At 48.6% G+C, this 14,523-nt stretch overlaps 1 protein-coding gene across 4 annotated transcripts in view; it reads left to right on the top strand.

The window, feature by feature from the left end:
* Window positions 1-14,523, top strand: part of CASKIN2 (CASK interacting protein 2) — a 312,904-nt gene that overhangs the window by 251,942 nt on the left and 46,439 nt on the right. For all 4 annotated transcript variants that reach the window (XM_085617001.1, XM_085617003.1, XM_085617004.1 and 1 more), the window contains one exon: window positions 10,387-10,488. In XM_085617001.1, the coding sequence (XP_085473127.1) occupies window positions 10,387-10,488 (102 nt within the window). The remainder of the gene's footprint in view (window positions 1-10,386; window positions 10,489-14,523) is intronic.

Here is a 14,523-nt window from a genome sequence, read left to right on the forward strand (position 1 = left end):
CCTCGCTTTGTTCGAACTCGTCTACCTCTAACCTCTCTTCGTGTAGGCGTTCTATTTCTTTACGGATCTTTCGGCACATGGCTATTATACAATTTTGTTTATCATGTCTCCCTTCTGATATATTCTGGCTCCATCTTGTAAGATTTTGCATTGCTTCCGGGTCTACCCCTGGTCGGTCTTGATTTCTGATCACACAGTTTATGAGGAAACGTAACAGTTCCCCCTGTATCTCTACCTTCTGGTATTCCATAGCTCTGTTAATGCATCCTGGATCTCGCCCTGTGTGGACAAAATGGTATATATTATCTAGATGCGCAGTCATTCCTGGTAACTTCCCTAAATACACTGCGGCTCGTCTGATACGCAATGATGCTAGGGTCATTTCGTCCTCCTTTCCAGGCACAGGGTCATATCTACAATCTATAAGAAGTTCCTTAAGCGCACGGGCACTAAGGAGTTTGGGTGTACGTGAATGTGCTGACTCTTGAAAAGTGAGTTTATTTATTCTGGGTGGCGTAGAGAAAATATTGGTAGCACCTCCCGTGGCCCCATCTGGGGTGTCGGGTGTGAAAGGATTCGTTGAACGTGATACAGCAACTATAGGTGTGGACACAGCTATAGAAGTAGCTGTAGGAGCGGATGTAGAAACAGATGTGCTTGCCAGAACTTGTGACTCGATTTGTTGCTGTAGGGATACGGGTGCCGGATCTTGGCGTTGGACCTCCCTGGTATGCGGTCTATGTGGGGCGGAATTAGCATACTCGGGAGCTGCGTCATCTAAATATGAGGAAAGAAAAACATCTTCTGCGGTTCTAGGATGCCCCTTAGGATGTGCCTTTATTGGGAACAATGGGGGTGGCAAGTCTTTCGGTATTTCTGGGGTAGCCTTAGGTAATCCTTCGGCCAGAAGGGGATACATACCATTCATAAGGGCATTTCTTTGTCTGTCTACTTGTTCTGATTTCACTCGGATACCTTCCTCAATTAATAGATTCTCTTGAACTTTATTGGAATTCTCTTTACTCTTCTCTTCCTGTCTACGTGCTTTTTCTGTTCGTCTATGTGATTCCTTACGCCATAATTCAATGGCATCTTTCTGTGACTGTCTGACTTTCCTTTTCCATAACTCTTCTTCTACTTACATGATGCACTCTGCATCCCAGGTTCCCGCTGTGGGCCACCTCTGACTTTCTGGTAATCCCTTGGTGTAGTCTACCCATAAATCAAGAAATAATATAGCGTCTAAGCCATGTTTGTGATACATAAAGTGCCCTGGAGTGTCCCTAGGAGGAATAGGAACGGCTTCTTCGAGAACCCCTTTTCTTGTAGTGATCTGTCTTAATTTCGAAAAGAGCGGCATATTGAAAACTGACTTTATACTTGATTTTGACCAACTGACCTGATACTTGATTTTGAACAGACTTAATACAATAAACACGATAATGAACAGTCATTCATACCACAATATACAGAACGTATTTAAACATATTAAACATTAAACATTGAACCTTTAACTGAAACAACAATGATGATCGTCTGCATAACTAATCACCAAGCTTAATTCTCGACAATAACTAGACAATAACTAGACACTTCGGAATACTTCGGAATACTTGATATACTGCTAAACAGTACAGATACACTGCTAAAACAGTGCAGACCGGATTTGTGTACCCAAACCCGTCTTGACCGGCACAACCTATGTGCACGTCAGAAATGCCTCCCCAGCAATGGTACTCACCGGGTAGCTTCGGAAACGGAAGGCCTCAGTAACTTGAACTTGACCCGGACTGGACTCGACTCGACTCGACTCGTCGGACACTGGGCTTGACTTCGGACTGGTGGGTCTCTGTATACCTCGGATCTTGCTCTCTCAGCTAGGCTCTGGTCGGGATACTTCGCACTTCTCACCGCCTCGTCTGGGTGTTGATCGCAGTCTCAGTCGCCCCCGCTTGACCGGAGGGAACTACAGGAAATCCTGCTGGTACGCGTTATTGTCCGTCCAGCTGTGGCAGGAGACCGGGCCTGCAACTCACCGCCGGCGCGTGAGATGAGAAAGTGTCCCTGTTCGGGCGCCATTCATGTGGTAAATAATTCTCCTTTACCTGGACTGAATTTGATACAGGAACATAATAAAATAGCTCAGTAAAATGAGAGGCAGAATCCGTGGTATTAGAGGTTCGGAATGGGCTTTATTCCAATACTCGATTATAATCGGTTGCTCCCAATGTTCCGTCACCACGAAGGTTCAGGAAGTGAAGCACACACAATATTGACATGAAATGGCTTTTATAATACATACATTACAATGAAGCGAATGCAATAGGCGTAATAATTGATAAGGAAAATGACGAATTGTCTGCGTAACCGAAAATGGGTGGAACAAGGAGTAAAAAGGAACATAATTGGTCGTGATGTCACCTATAGGTGGATCTATAAGATAATACTTGGCATAGATGCGCGCGCAGCAGCATGACGTGTGATTGACGTGTAACTAGGGGGTGAAGGGGACTTGACATTTAGCTCTACATGTGGAGACAAGAAGTCTGAGGGGTCAAGTCAACCTAATCCCAAATCATATCTAACATCCTATGTTTAAAGAACTATGTTATCCACAAAGGAAGGACTCTCGGACAGAATCTATTCTATACTGACTGTGTGTGCGTGTACAAGCGTCTAAGTGTCTACACTAAATGCGAGGGCAGGAATCTTCCATAGTAACAGGGCTATGAATTACTTGTATTAAGACAGAGAAGCCGGGCCCTTTGCTTGGTAACTGGAAGAATGTTTACTTAAACTACTAGGCAGGAATGCATCGGCTGAGGGGGAAGCAGATAACTCGAAGGTGAAATACAGTTCTTGGCAGAGAATAGGCTGATGTCAGGCTTCGTGAGCCGCGCAGAGAATGAGACAAAGTTCATGGTCACAGATGCAGGCTCAGACTCGAGCTTTCAGAGGCAGAAGGCAAGAGGAGTTTTGATGACAGAATCAGGGCCTACTTGCCTGGACTGTAAAATGGCATAAGTGAGCCATATAAAGCCGGTGGCCTTTTGTACTTAGGAATGGAATATCCGGCCTATTCATGGCGGATCTGACAGAGGACATGTTGACGGTGGACGCACATGTATTTGCGTCTTCATAACTGGAACTGGAGGGAACATACATGTACATGTGACATGTACATAGAACCGTTGGGGTCCAAGATAGGGGACATAACTGACCAGAAAAATCCATATTTCCACAAGAGCATGGAGTTTAAGATTTTTTATCCTGTGAAATGTTTTCGGGTTCTTAGTGGCAGCTGGGAAATAATTTATATCTTATAAATCTAGAGAAAATGCTGTTGCTGGAGACAAATTATTCTTGGTTATTACGGTCTCTTCTGGCAATCACTGTAAGCTCATCTCAACTTGAGAGTGAGTCACCTCCTGAGGTAAATTATCACATATCAATGGAAGGTCATCTGATCTCTTAGGTGAAGGGTCTTGGATCAGTAGAGCATGACCTCAGAGGTAATGGGGACAGTCCCAAAGAAAGCATCTTCGGGTGCTACATAGTGACCTTGTACCGCATCTCACTCCACAAGCAAGTGCTTGAACTATGTTGCATAGACACCTTTGGGAGCAGGAAGTGGACACTGTTTTGTAAGGAGACAGAATAATGAGAGCATTGAAGTTTAATGCCATTAATTATGATGTGGGAGCATTATCAAAATCCTCTTTCATTATAAAGTATACTGTCCTAAATATTGCCTTTTGATCACTGGCCTCCTCCGTGATTGGTGTTTTCCATACATCTCTGATCATAAGTTTCCCGTCTCCCCACGCCTCATGGACTTGTATCTGCCTGGTTTCCCCTCCATGTCTGGTGGCATGCGCTAAACCTCCCACTTCTCACTGAGGTGCCTTCTCCTTGACTAATCTCATCCTCCACATATCTGGTTGCATCTTTCAAGCGACCACTGTATTCTGTACTTGATAGTTCGAGGCATGTGGGCTGCTGAATTCATATCTGTGCATAGATCGCCGCCTAGTGTTGGGTCCGGATGTTTGCACGTTGTTGTCCTGGAAGAGTCTTCGAAGTATCCTTGGATAGGTGACTCCTCCCCTGGACTACAGTGCGCATGGGCATCCTCTCCATCCTCAGATTGTTTTTTTCCGCCATTGGGTTCGGATGTGCTATCTTAGCTCAAGTTAGGAAAATATTTTTTCGAGGCCAAAAGGCCTTTAGTTCGCGTCGGTACTGTTTATCGATCGGGTTTCGATAGAATTTGTTAGTTTACTAACTTTCAGCGCCGACTGCTTTCGCATTTACCTGTCCATCGACTACTTCGACGATGGAATCCAGGACGCCATTCAAAAGGTGTCCGGTATGCAATGCGAAGTACCCACACATCGACGTCCATCCGGTGTGCAACAAATGCCTTTCGCCGGACCACGACGAATCAACATGCATGGCCTGTGCCCGGTTCCGCTCGAAGAAGACTCTGCGGAATCGACGAGCGGCGAGACTCGAGGCGCAGCACGCGGCACCGGCCCCAACAGACATCTTCGGCGAGGCCGAAGACGTCGAAGAATTGGAAGTCTTGCCCTCCAGTCCCGTTTCCGAACACGACCCCGGATCGGACGAGGAAGACGAGTCACTCTTCCACAGAGGTGAAGACGACACCGAGGTAGGAGACGACGAGGAGGCCTTCGGGGCCGAAGAAAGTAGCTCCAATGATGAACAAGGCCTACCTGTTCAAACCGTTCAAACACCAGTGCCACAGCCTATGGCTCCGGTCGAGGGATCGCCTTCGGGCCTTACCCGAGACCCATCCCGCAGTTCTTCGGCCCCGCCCTCGGGCCCGGCCTCGGACGTTCAGCGGCAGCCATTACTACATAAACAGGCTGGTTTCCCTACCACAAAACCGAAACCGAAAGCTGCTCAGGTTCCACCGAAACCGAAACTGAAAGTAGCGCTGGTCGGATCGAGGCCTTCGACGCCAGCGCACCGCGTCGGCACCGACCGCACCAAGAGGGACTTCGGTGCCGAACTTGAAGCGGGCGACGTTGGAGTCGACAAACGGAAAAAAGCCATCGGCACCGACAAACCTGCTCGGCTACCGGCACCGACGACACCAAGGGCCGTACCGCCTGCTGTGTCTCACATCGCTCCCTCGACGACACCTAAGCCTCAGGTATCGAAGACTTCGACGGTGATCTCTTCACCCCGACTCGATGACCCGCCGGCGCCGAAAAAATCTACGGCCGCCTCTACGAGCCTGGCCGGTGCCAAAGCCTCGAAGGCGCCCCAAGTACGACCTGGTGCGACGCAAGGCAGCAAAACCACACCTGTCCTCCAGGACACGTCGGGCTCCGGTTCGGTCGGAGCTCCCGCAGCCTCTTCGGTGCCGACCAACATTACCTTCGGCTTGCCTCCGTCAACAATCCCGAAAATGTTCCAACTCAGGACAAGGGTCACCCAACCTACGGTCACACCTGCTGAGACGTCTCCGGCACGTATCATCGACGCCGGCACTGGCAGGATGATTCTCCAAGACCGAAGGATAACTTCGGAGCCGCCATTGGACCCTTTCAGGATCCCACTAAAAAGGAAGTTGCCTGCAGAATCGGAACCTCTCCTTTATGAACCCTTCCATTCATCCTGCCAGGATCCACACCGGTTCTCCCCCACACGCTCCGATACAGACGCATTGGAGGACTACATGGCTGACCAAGTCCCCTACCATGTAGACACGGACCCTGATGACCAGCAGGACCCTGATCAAACTTGGGGCGACCCTGCAGACCCCAGTGCACCTCTCGATGCACAGGACCCACAACTCTATGGGGTAAAGACATCTCCTACGGAGGATACTGCGGCGTTCAATGCTCTTATCGAACGTGCTGCCAATAACCATGGGGTGCAGCTTCACTCTGATACCATCGAAGATGACTTTCTAATGGACACCTTTGCATCCTCAGAAAGACATGTAAAGACTCTGCCAATGTTGAAGGGGGTCCTCAAACCAGCCAAAGACATTTTCAAAGAACCCACCAGGGCACGAGTGATAAACCCCAGGATTGATAAAAAATACAGATCAGCACCTGGGGATCCTACTTACATCAGAGGACAATTACCACTCGACTCCATCGTCGTAGCGAATGCACGCAAGAGGGCACACTCGCAAACAACAGGTGACGCTCCTCCCCCGGACAAAGAGTCCAAGGTGTTAGAAACCTCTGGCAAGCGAGTTGCCGCCCAAGCTGCCAACATATGGCGCATAGCCAACACTCAGGCGCTCCTTGCTCGCTATGATAGAGCGCACTATGACACACTTGAGCAAATATTCCAACATCTCCCTGACCAGTTCAAGGAAGGCGCTGAAATGCTCATCAGAGAAGGACAGCTACTAACGAACGCTTCCATCAAATGCGCACTAGATGCTGCAGACACGGCTGCCAGAGCCATAAACACAAGCGTCATGTTGCGACGACATGCCTGGCTACGGATCTCAGGATTCAAGCCTGAGGTACAAAACAATATACTGAACCAGCCCGTCAACCCCGACTATTTATTCGGGCCAGAGGTTGACACCACCCTCGAAAAGATAAAAAAGGATACGGACACTGCAAAGTCCATGGGCGCACTACAAACTCAGTCCTTTCGGAGCGGCTCCTTTCGTCGCCCCGGAAACAAGGGAGCAGGTAGAGGACAGGGGTCACAACAAACATATAACAAAGGCAATACACAGACCACCTATGATAAAAACACCCGAGGTGGATATCGTGGCTCCAGCACAAAGGGCAGAGGACGCGGCTACGGCAACACCAGGTCCTCCCCCAAGAACAAGCAGTGACGCCCTCTCCCTTCCTCCCGACCACATAACACCTGTCGGGGGAAGGCTACATAGGTTCCTGTCCACGTGGAATTCCATCACCACGGACAGGTGGGTCAAAGATATTATAAAATACGGTTACTGTCTGGAGTTAACCTCCACTCCACCCACAATACCACCAAGAAACCGTCCTATGTCCTCAGAGCACTTAACGCTCTTACAGCAAGAAGTGCAAAGTATGCTTCTAAAAGGCGCTATAGAGGTCGTACCCATCCACGAGCAGGGTGCGGGAGTATACTCCCTCTACTTCTTAATTCCAAAAAAGGACGGGTCGCTCAGACCTATATTGGACCTGAGACCCCTGAACCAGTACATTCTTTCAGAGCACTTTCATATGCTCACTCTACAGCAAGTCCTTCCGCTTCTCAAGCAGGGAGACTTCCTAGCCACACTGGACCTCAAGGATGCGTACTTTCACATACCCATCCACCCCTCACACAAAAAATACCTCAGGTTCACTGTTCAAGGGCAGCACTATCAGTTCAAAGTCCTTCCCTTCGGCGTGACAACAGCGCCCAGGGTTTTCACGAAGTGCCTAGCTACGGTGGCAGCACATCTACGGAGGCAGCATATACACGTCTACCCCTACCTAGACGACTGGCTCGTTCAAGCGAAGTCAGCCCAGCAATGTGCAAGCCACATGTCCCGCACCATTCACCTTCTTCACAGTCTGGGATTCTCACTGAATTATCCAAAGTCCCATCTCCAGCCCGCACACGTACAACAGTACCTAGGTGCGACTATAGACACTCTGGCGGCCACAGCTCAGCCAAACTTAGTGAGGATCAACAGCATACAACTGCTGATCTCCAAATTCAAACCCAATCACTCACTTCCAGCGCGAGTATTTATGCAGTTGATAGGCATGATGGCCTCCTGCATCTTCATAGTCCCGCACGCGAGATTACATATGCGCCCACTTCAGGAGTGCCTAGCACGTCAGTGGAATCAGGCTCAAGGACAGTTAAAGGACCTAGTGTTGGTGAGCGGTCGGGCATACAACTCTCTGCATTGGTGGAATCCACAAAACCTTTGCAAGGGCCGACCGTTCCAAGAGCCTGTCCCACAAATAGTACTGACAGCGGACGCGTCTCTCCAGGGATGGGGAGCTCATGTACTCCACTACACAGTGCAAGGACTATGGACAACACAACAAAAGAAGTTGCACATCAACCTTCTGGAATTGATGGCAATCTTCCTAGCCATGAAGGCATTCAAAGTACATCTATGCAACAAGGTCGTGTTGATCCGGACGGACAACATGACCGCAATGTACTACATACAGAAACAGGGAGGCACACACTCTCCACAGCTGTCTCATCTGGCTCAGAGCATGTGGAAGTGGGCCATTCAGAGGAACATGTTCCTCATGGCGGAACACCTCCCTGGCAAGGACAACCAGATGGCGGATCTGCTCAGCAGACACAGCCACCAAATGCACGAGTGGGAGTTACACCCATCAGTACTCCAACCGTACTTTCAGCAGTGGGGTCATCCGGAGATAGACCTATTCGCGACAAGCGAAAACGCAAAATGCCCAAGCTTCGCCGCCAGATTCCCACATCCGCAGTCGCAGGGCAATGCGATATGGATGAACTGGTCCGGCAGATTTGCGTACGCTTTTCCCCCAGCGCCATTGATACCGCTAGTGGCCCGCAAACTCCGACAACACTCCCTGACACTCGTCCCAGTTGCTCCCACGTGGGCACGCCAGCCGTGGTACACCACCTTCCTCGAACTTTCCGTGGTGCCGCATCAAAGGCTGCGGATCAAACCCGCGCATTTGACGCAGAACCATGGAGAGGTTCAGCACCCAGATCCGCAACAGCTGAATCTGGCGATCTGGCTCCTGAAGTCCTAGAGTTTGGCTATCTCAACCTGCCACCTGACTGTATGGACATCATCAAGGAGGCCAGGAGACCCACTACCAGAGCTTGCTATGCAGCCAAATGGAAAAGGTTCGTCATTTATTGCGGTAATAATGACATCAACCCGCTGGACGCATCCATCCAAAACATCATCTGTTATCTCTTACACCTATATCGATGCAATCTGGCGTACACCTCTATACGTGTCCATTTGACCGCAATATCAGCCTATCTGCAAACCAGGCAGCACCTCTCTCTATTCAGAGTGCCTGCCATCAAAGCATTCTTGGAAGGGCTCAAACGAGTCATTCCACCTAGTCACCCACCGGCTCCAATGTGGAACCTCAACTTGGTCCTCACACGCCTGATGGGTCCACCCTTTGAACCTCTACACTCATGCGAGATTCAATTCCTTACCTGGAAAGTGGCCTTCCTAGTAGCAATCACTTCCCTCAGAAGAGTTAGTGAACTCCAGGCACTAACCGTTCAAGAGCCATTTATTCAGGTTCACGCCAACAGGGTCGTACTACGTACCAACCCCAAGTTCATGCCCAAGGTAATATCGCAGTTCCACATGAACCAGACTATTGAACTGCCCGTTTTCTTCCAAAACCCACAAACTGTTGCAGAAAGGGCACTACATACACTAGATGTACGGAGGGCCCTCATGTACTACATCGACAGGACTAAACCATTCAGGAAGACAAAACAACTGTTCGTTGCCTTTGCCCCACACCACAAAGGTAACGCCATCTCCAAAGCAGGGATAGCCAGATGGATAGTTAAGTGTATTCAAATCTGTTATCAAAAGGCAAAACGCACATTAACTATTCCACCACGAGCCCACTCAACCCGTAAGTTGGGGGCTTCCATGGCCTTCCTAGGAAATATTCCCCTGCATGATATATGCAAAGCAGCCACATGGTCCACTACACACACATTTACAAAACACTATTGCGTAGATGTGCAGTCAAAACAGCAGGCAGCTGTAGGACAGGCTGTTCTCAAAACACTTTTTCAGACCGCTGCAGCTGGCACGGGTAGCCGCCGCTAATAGAGGGCACTGCTATGTATTCTATGCACAGATATGAATTCAGCAGCCCACATGCCTCGAACTGAATATGCTACTTACCAGTATGCATCTGTTCTTGGCATGTAGGGCTGCTGACATTCATATCGCCCTCCCTCCTCCCCGGCGCCTGTCGCAGCTGCAGCTCTCAGAATTACTGCTAGCATGGTCATCACTTTCTGTATCTACTCCATCACTGCCACAATGGCGAAAAACAATCTGAGGATGGAGAGGATGCCCATGCGCACTGTAGTCCAGGGGAGGAGTCACCTATCCAAGGATACTTCGAAGACTCTTCCAGGACAACAACGTGCAAACATCCGGACCCAACACTAGGCGGCGATCTATGCACAGATATGAATGTCAGCAGCCCTACATGCCAAGAACAGATGCATACTGGTAAGTAGCATATTCAATATTTTCCATGCTCCTTTTCATCTCACTGGTGTCTTTTCTACGTGATCAGCATGTGATGACATTGCATTCCTCCACTTCCCCAGCCCCTGCCCTTTGTTGTTGCTACCCTCCTCCTCATCACCTCCTGTCTGAGATGCTCTCTTCTGTTGCAGGATCTGACCGCAGTTGGGGTGACCAAGCCAGGACATCGCAAGAAGATCTCAACGGAGATCAGTCGCATCAGCGTTGCCGAATGGCTTCCAAACTACACCCCGGTGAGTATCCTACCACGCGGAATGAAAAGATTCTCTGTGCAATTTCTTTGGCTTTAGATGTTGTCTACATTTGATTTAATAACTTTAGAATTAATGTCATATGATTTTTCCCACCTTGGATATTTTCAAACGGGAAATAGTTTTATTAGTCTCCAATTACATTTGTCTTTTTGCATTTTTTACTGAAAGCATGTCTTCATACACAGGGCGACACCCACTGGCAAACCTTGTTTTCATCCATGTTGCTGGTTTTGGTTTAATTATATGTGAAATGCCGTTTTCCATGCTCATGTCTACCCAGATGTGTACGCTATCTCCCTGCCGCAACAGTTTTTGGCTCAGTCTGTTTTATAATTCTGTGTTCGAGGCATATGAGCTACAGAATATATACTTGTGCATAAATCGCCATCTGGTGTTGGGCTCGGATGTTTGCACTTTGTTGTTGTATTGGAAGAAGTTCTTTGTAGTCACAAGATAGGTGACTCCTTAGGACGATAGTGCGCATGGGCATCGACTCCATCCTCAGATATTTTTTTTCCGCCATCGGGTTTGGATGTAAATTGCTGCGCTGTGGGTCGCTCTCTTACTCGATCCCCCTTCGACGCGCAATCCCTCACCACTCGACGGTATTGTTTCAATCGTGTTCCCCTTCGACTCGCATGAAAAAAGTCATCAAGAACTTCGATTCCGGTCATCGACGCGGCCCTTTGGGCCCATCTGCGCCATCAGGCCCTGCAGTCAATGTAAAGAACTCCATTTAAAAAATGCCTCTTGTGTGGTGCTAAATTCTTACACACTGATCACCACGAAGTCTGTAACCTTTGCCTCTCTCCAGAACACGAGGACAAAGACTGCGAGGCCTGTGCTTCCTTCAGATCAAAGAAGACCATACGTGATCGCTTGGCTCAACGTCACATAATGTCTCGATCAACTACCTCGGCGCCGGACGACATCTTCGATGCATGCCCGATGTTCCACAAGAACCGGAGAATGAAGACATCCGAGTTTCCGAGGCCGATGAGTCAGATGCCAAGGATCAGACCGTTACTCCAGGTCAACGGATCGTGAGTACCGAACTCGACACCCCTGCCCCATCTAAAACAAAAGATAAGGCTCCTGTAACACCTTCGCCTTCGGGCTCAGGTCGACACCGGGATAATGCTTCAGATGCCCGGCCCGCGGGCCCGGCTCCGAAGCCCAAAGAAAAGCCTTCAGGCGGCTCGGGACTGAGTCAGCCACGTACTGGTACCGAAAAACAATCCCCGGCACCGAAACAAAAGCCAAAAACAAACACTGTGCCACGCCCTGTTACATCGGCACCGAAGACGGCTTGGACACCAAGCTTTTCGGCACCAAAACACACCGAGGACAAGCCCTAGGACCCAAAATTCCCCCATAAATCTTCGGAGCCGAACAAGATTTCGGATTCAAACTCCACCAAAGCATAAGGAAACCAAGACCCCTCCTAAAGCTACAGAGACTAAATCAAAGCATCACTCGGAATCAAAATCGTCGGTGCCGAAAAAAGACAATGGCTCCAAAGAACTGTTTCAGCCAGATCCATCGGATCTGAAACAAAAAACCCTCCACATTGACCCTTATACAGGTCATGTAACAACAATACCACCTAAAAAGAGGAAATTGGACACCTCAGAAGCATCTGAGGTACCTTAAAGAAGAAAGACATAGCAACTTCACCTTTCAGACCCTCCTGTCCCCCTCCAACTCTTCCAGCTATACCACTTTCTCCAGCACACTCCGCTGCCTCCTCCTTCACCTGCACCACAACATGATGATGAATTTGGGGGTGGGAATGGAAATGGAGACCCGCAAGGGGATGCCGATGATGACATCCACAGTATCCCACCACCTGACCTTTGGGAGGATTATGATAATGTCCCAGATATACCTGAGGCAGACTCATACCCATCTAAATCATCCCTTCAAGATGACAACCTAGGTTTTGCGCAACTCCTAAACAGAGCAGCCAAATATCATGGGGTAGAATTACACTCAGACCCTTTGGAGGAAGAGTTTTTATTAGAGACTTTTACACAAAAGTCAACAAGTACTTTACGTATATTAAAAGGTATGATTAAACATGCCCCTGATGTGTTTAAAGACCCTGTCAGGGCTAGAGTACTCAACACCTGGGTTGATAAAAAATGTAAATCAGCTCCAAATGATCCAGCTTATATCAAGGGGCAGCTCCCTCTAGATTCTCTAGTAGTGTCAAATGCCCGTAAACTGGCAAATTCCAAAACAGGTGATGCCCCTCCTCAGGATAAAGAATCTAAATTTTTGGATGCATCTGGTAAACGGGTTGCGTCACAGGCAGCAAATTACTGGTGCATTGCCAACGCCCAAGCTTTGCTGGCCAGGTATGACCGGGCGCATTATGATGAGCTTGAGATACTCGTGCAACATCTTCCAGAACAATATAGGTCTAAAGCTAGCAACCTCATACAAGAGGGAAAGCTAATTACAAACACCTCTATCAAATGTGCTCTTGATGCAGCAGACACAGCATCTCGTGGTGTTAACACAAGTGTTTTACTGCACAGGCATGCATGGCTACACATATCTGGTTTTAAACAGGAGGTGCAGTCTCAAATTCTTAATACGCCTTTTGATCAAGAACACTTATTTGGACCTACTGTAGACACATCTTTAGAGAAGATGAAAAAAGACAATGAAACAGCTAAATCCATGGGGGACTTACAGTCACCAACAACTAGAGGTTCCTTTTGTTGCTCCTTTTATAGGGGTGCCTCCAAAACCATTGAGACAGACAACACTTCTTCCTACAAAACCCCACTCAAAATTCCTGCAACAGAGGATATTTTAGAGGGGGTTACAGAAGAAATAACAAAGGAAGAGGCTGCGGTAATAACAACCGCACCTACCCTAGCACAAAACAGTGACTTCCCCCCCACTCCCCTCTGAACATTCCACTCCAGTGGGGGGAAGACTATCACAGTTCTTATCTGTCTGGAATTCCATCACCACAGACAGGTGGGTGAGACAAATTATCCAGTATGGTTACTGCCTGGAACTCACCTCTACTCCTCCACACATACCGCCCGAACAACGTCTGATGTCTACAGAACATCTCATGCTTCTAAAACAAGAGATTCTCTCTCTCTCTTGCAAAAGCACGCAATAGAACCGGTTTGCATACACCATCAAGGTATAGGGGTTTACTCCCTTTACTTCCTCATCCCAAAAAAAGGACCGCACTCTCAGGCCAATATTAGACCTCAGACCGTTTAAACCTGTACATACAATCCGACCACTTTCACATGGTCACTCTCCGACAGGTCCTGCCATTGCTCCAACAAGGCGATTTCCTTGCCACTCTAGATCTCCTTTCACATTCCTATTCACCCTGCTCACAGGAAATATCTACGGTTTGTAGTAGACGGCCAGCACTACCAGTTCAAAGTGCTCCCATTCAGAGTGACTACAGCACCCAGTCTTCACAAAATGTCTCACAGTAGTAGCAGCTCACTTGCGAAGACAACACATTCATGTGTTTCCTTACCTCAACGACTGGCTCATAAAAGCCAAGTCACGCAGCGATTATGTGCACCACACACACAAAACAGTCCAGCTGCTGCACGACTTCACAATAAACCTCACCAAGTCACGTCTTCAACCATCCCACACCCAACAGTATCTAGGCGCCAAAATAGATACTTCAAAAGCCCTTGCATACCCCTATCCAGCCAGGATAGCCACCATGCAAGCTCTCATAACAAAATTTCAACCTCAACACTCACTACCAGCTCGAGTGTTTATGCAACTAATAGGGATGATGGCTTCTTGCAGTTTAATCGTACCTCATGCAAGACTCCAAATGCGACCATTACAGGAATGTTTGGCACATCAGTGGAACCACGCTCAAAGTCAGCTTACAGATCTGGTGTTGGTAGACAGCCGCCCACATCGCTCTCAGCAGTGGTGGAACACACAAAACCTTTCCAAAGGGCGGCCGTTCCTAGACCCGGTTCCACATATAGTGTTAACAGCGGA

The sequence above is a fragment of the Triturus cristatus genome, chromosome 7 (assembly GCF_964204655.1).
Source record: "Triturus cristatus chromosome 7, aTriCri1.1, whole genome shotgun sequence".
Taxonomy (NCBI): domain Eukaryota; kingdom Metazoa; phylum Chordata; class Amphibia; order Caudata; family Salamandridae; genus Triturus; species Triturus cristatus.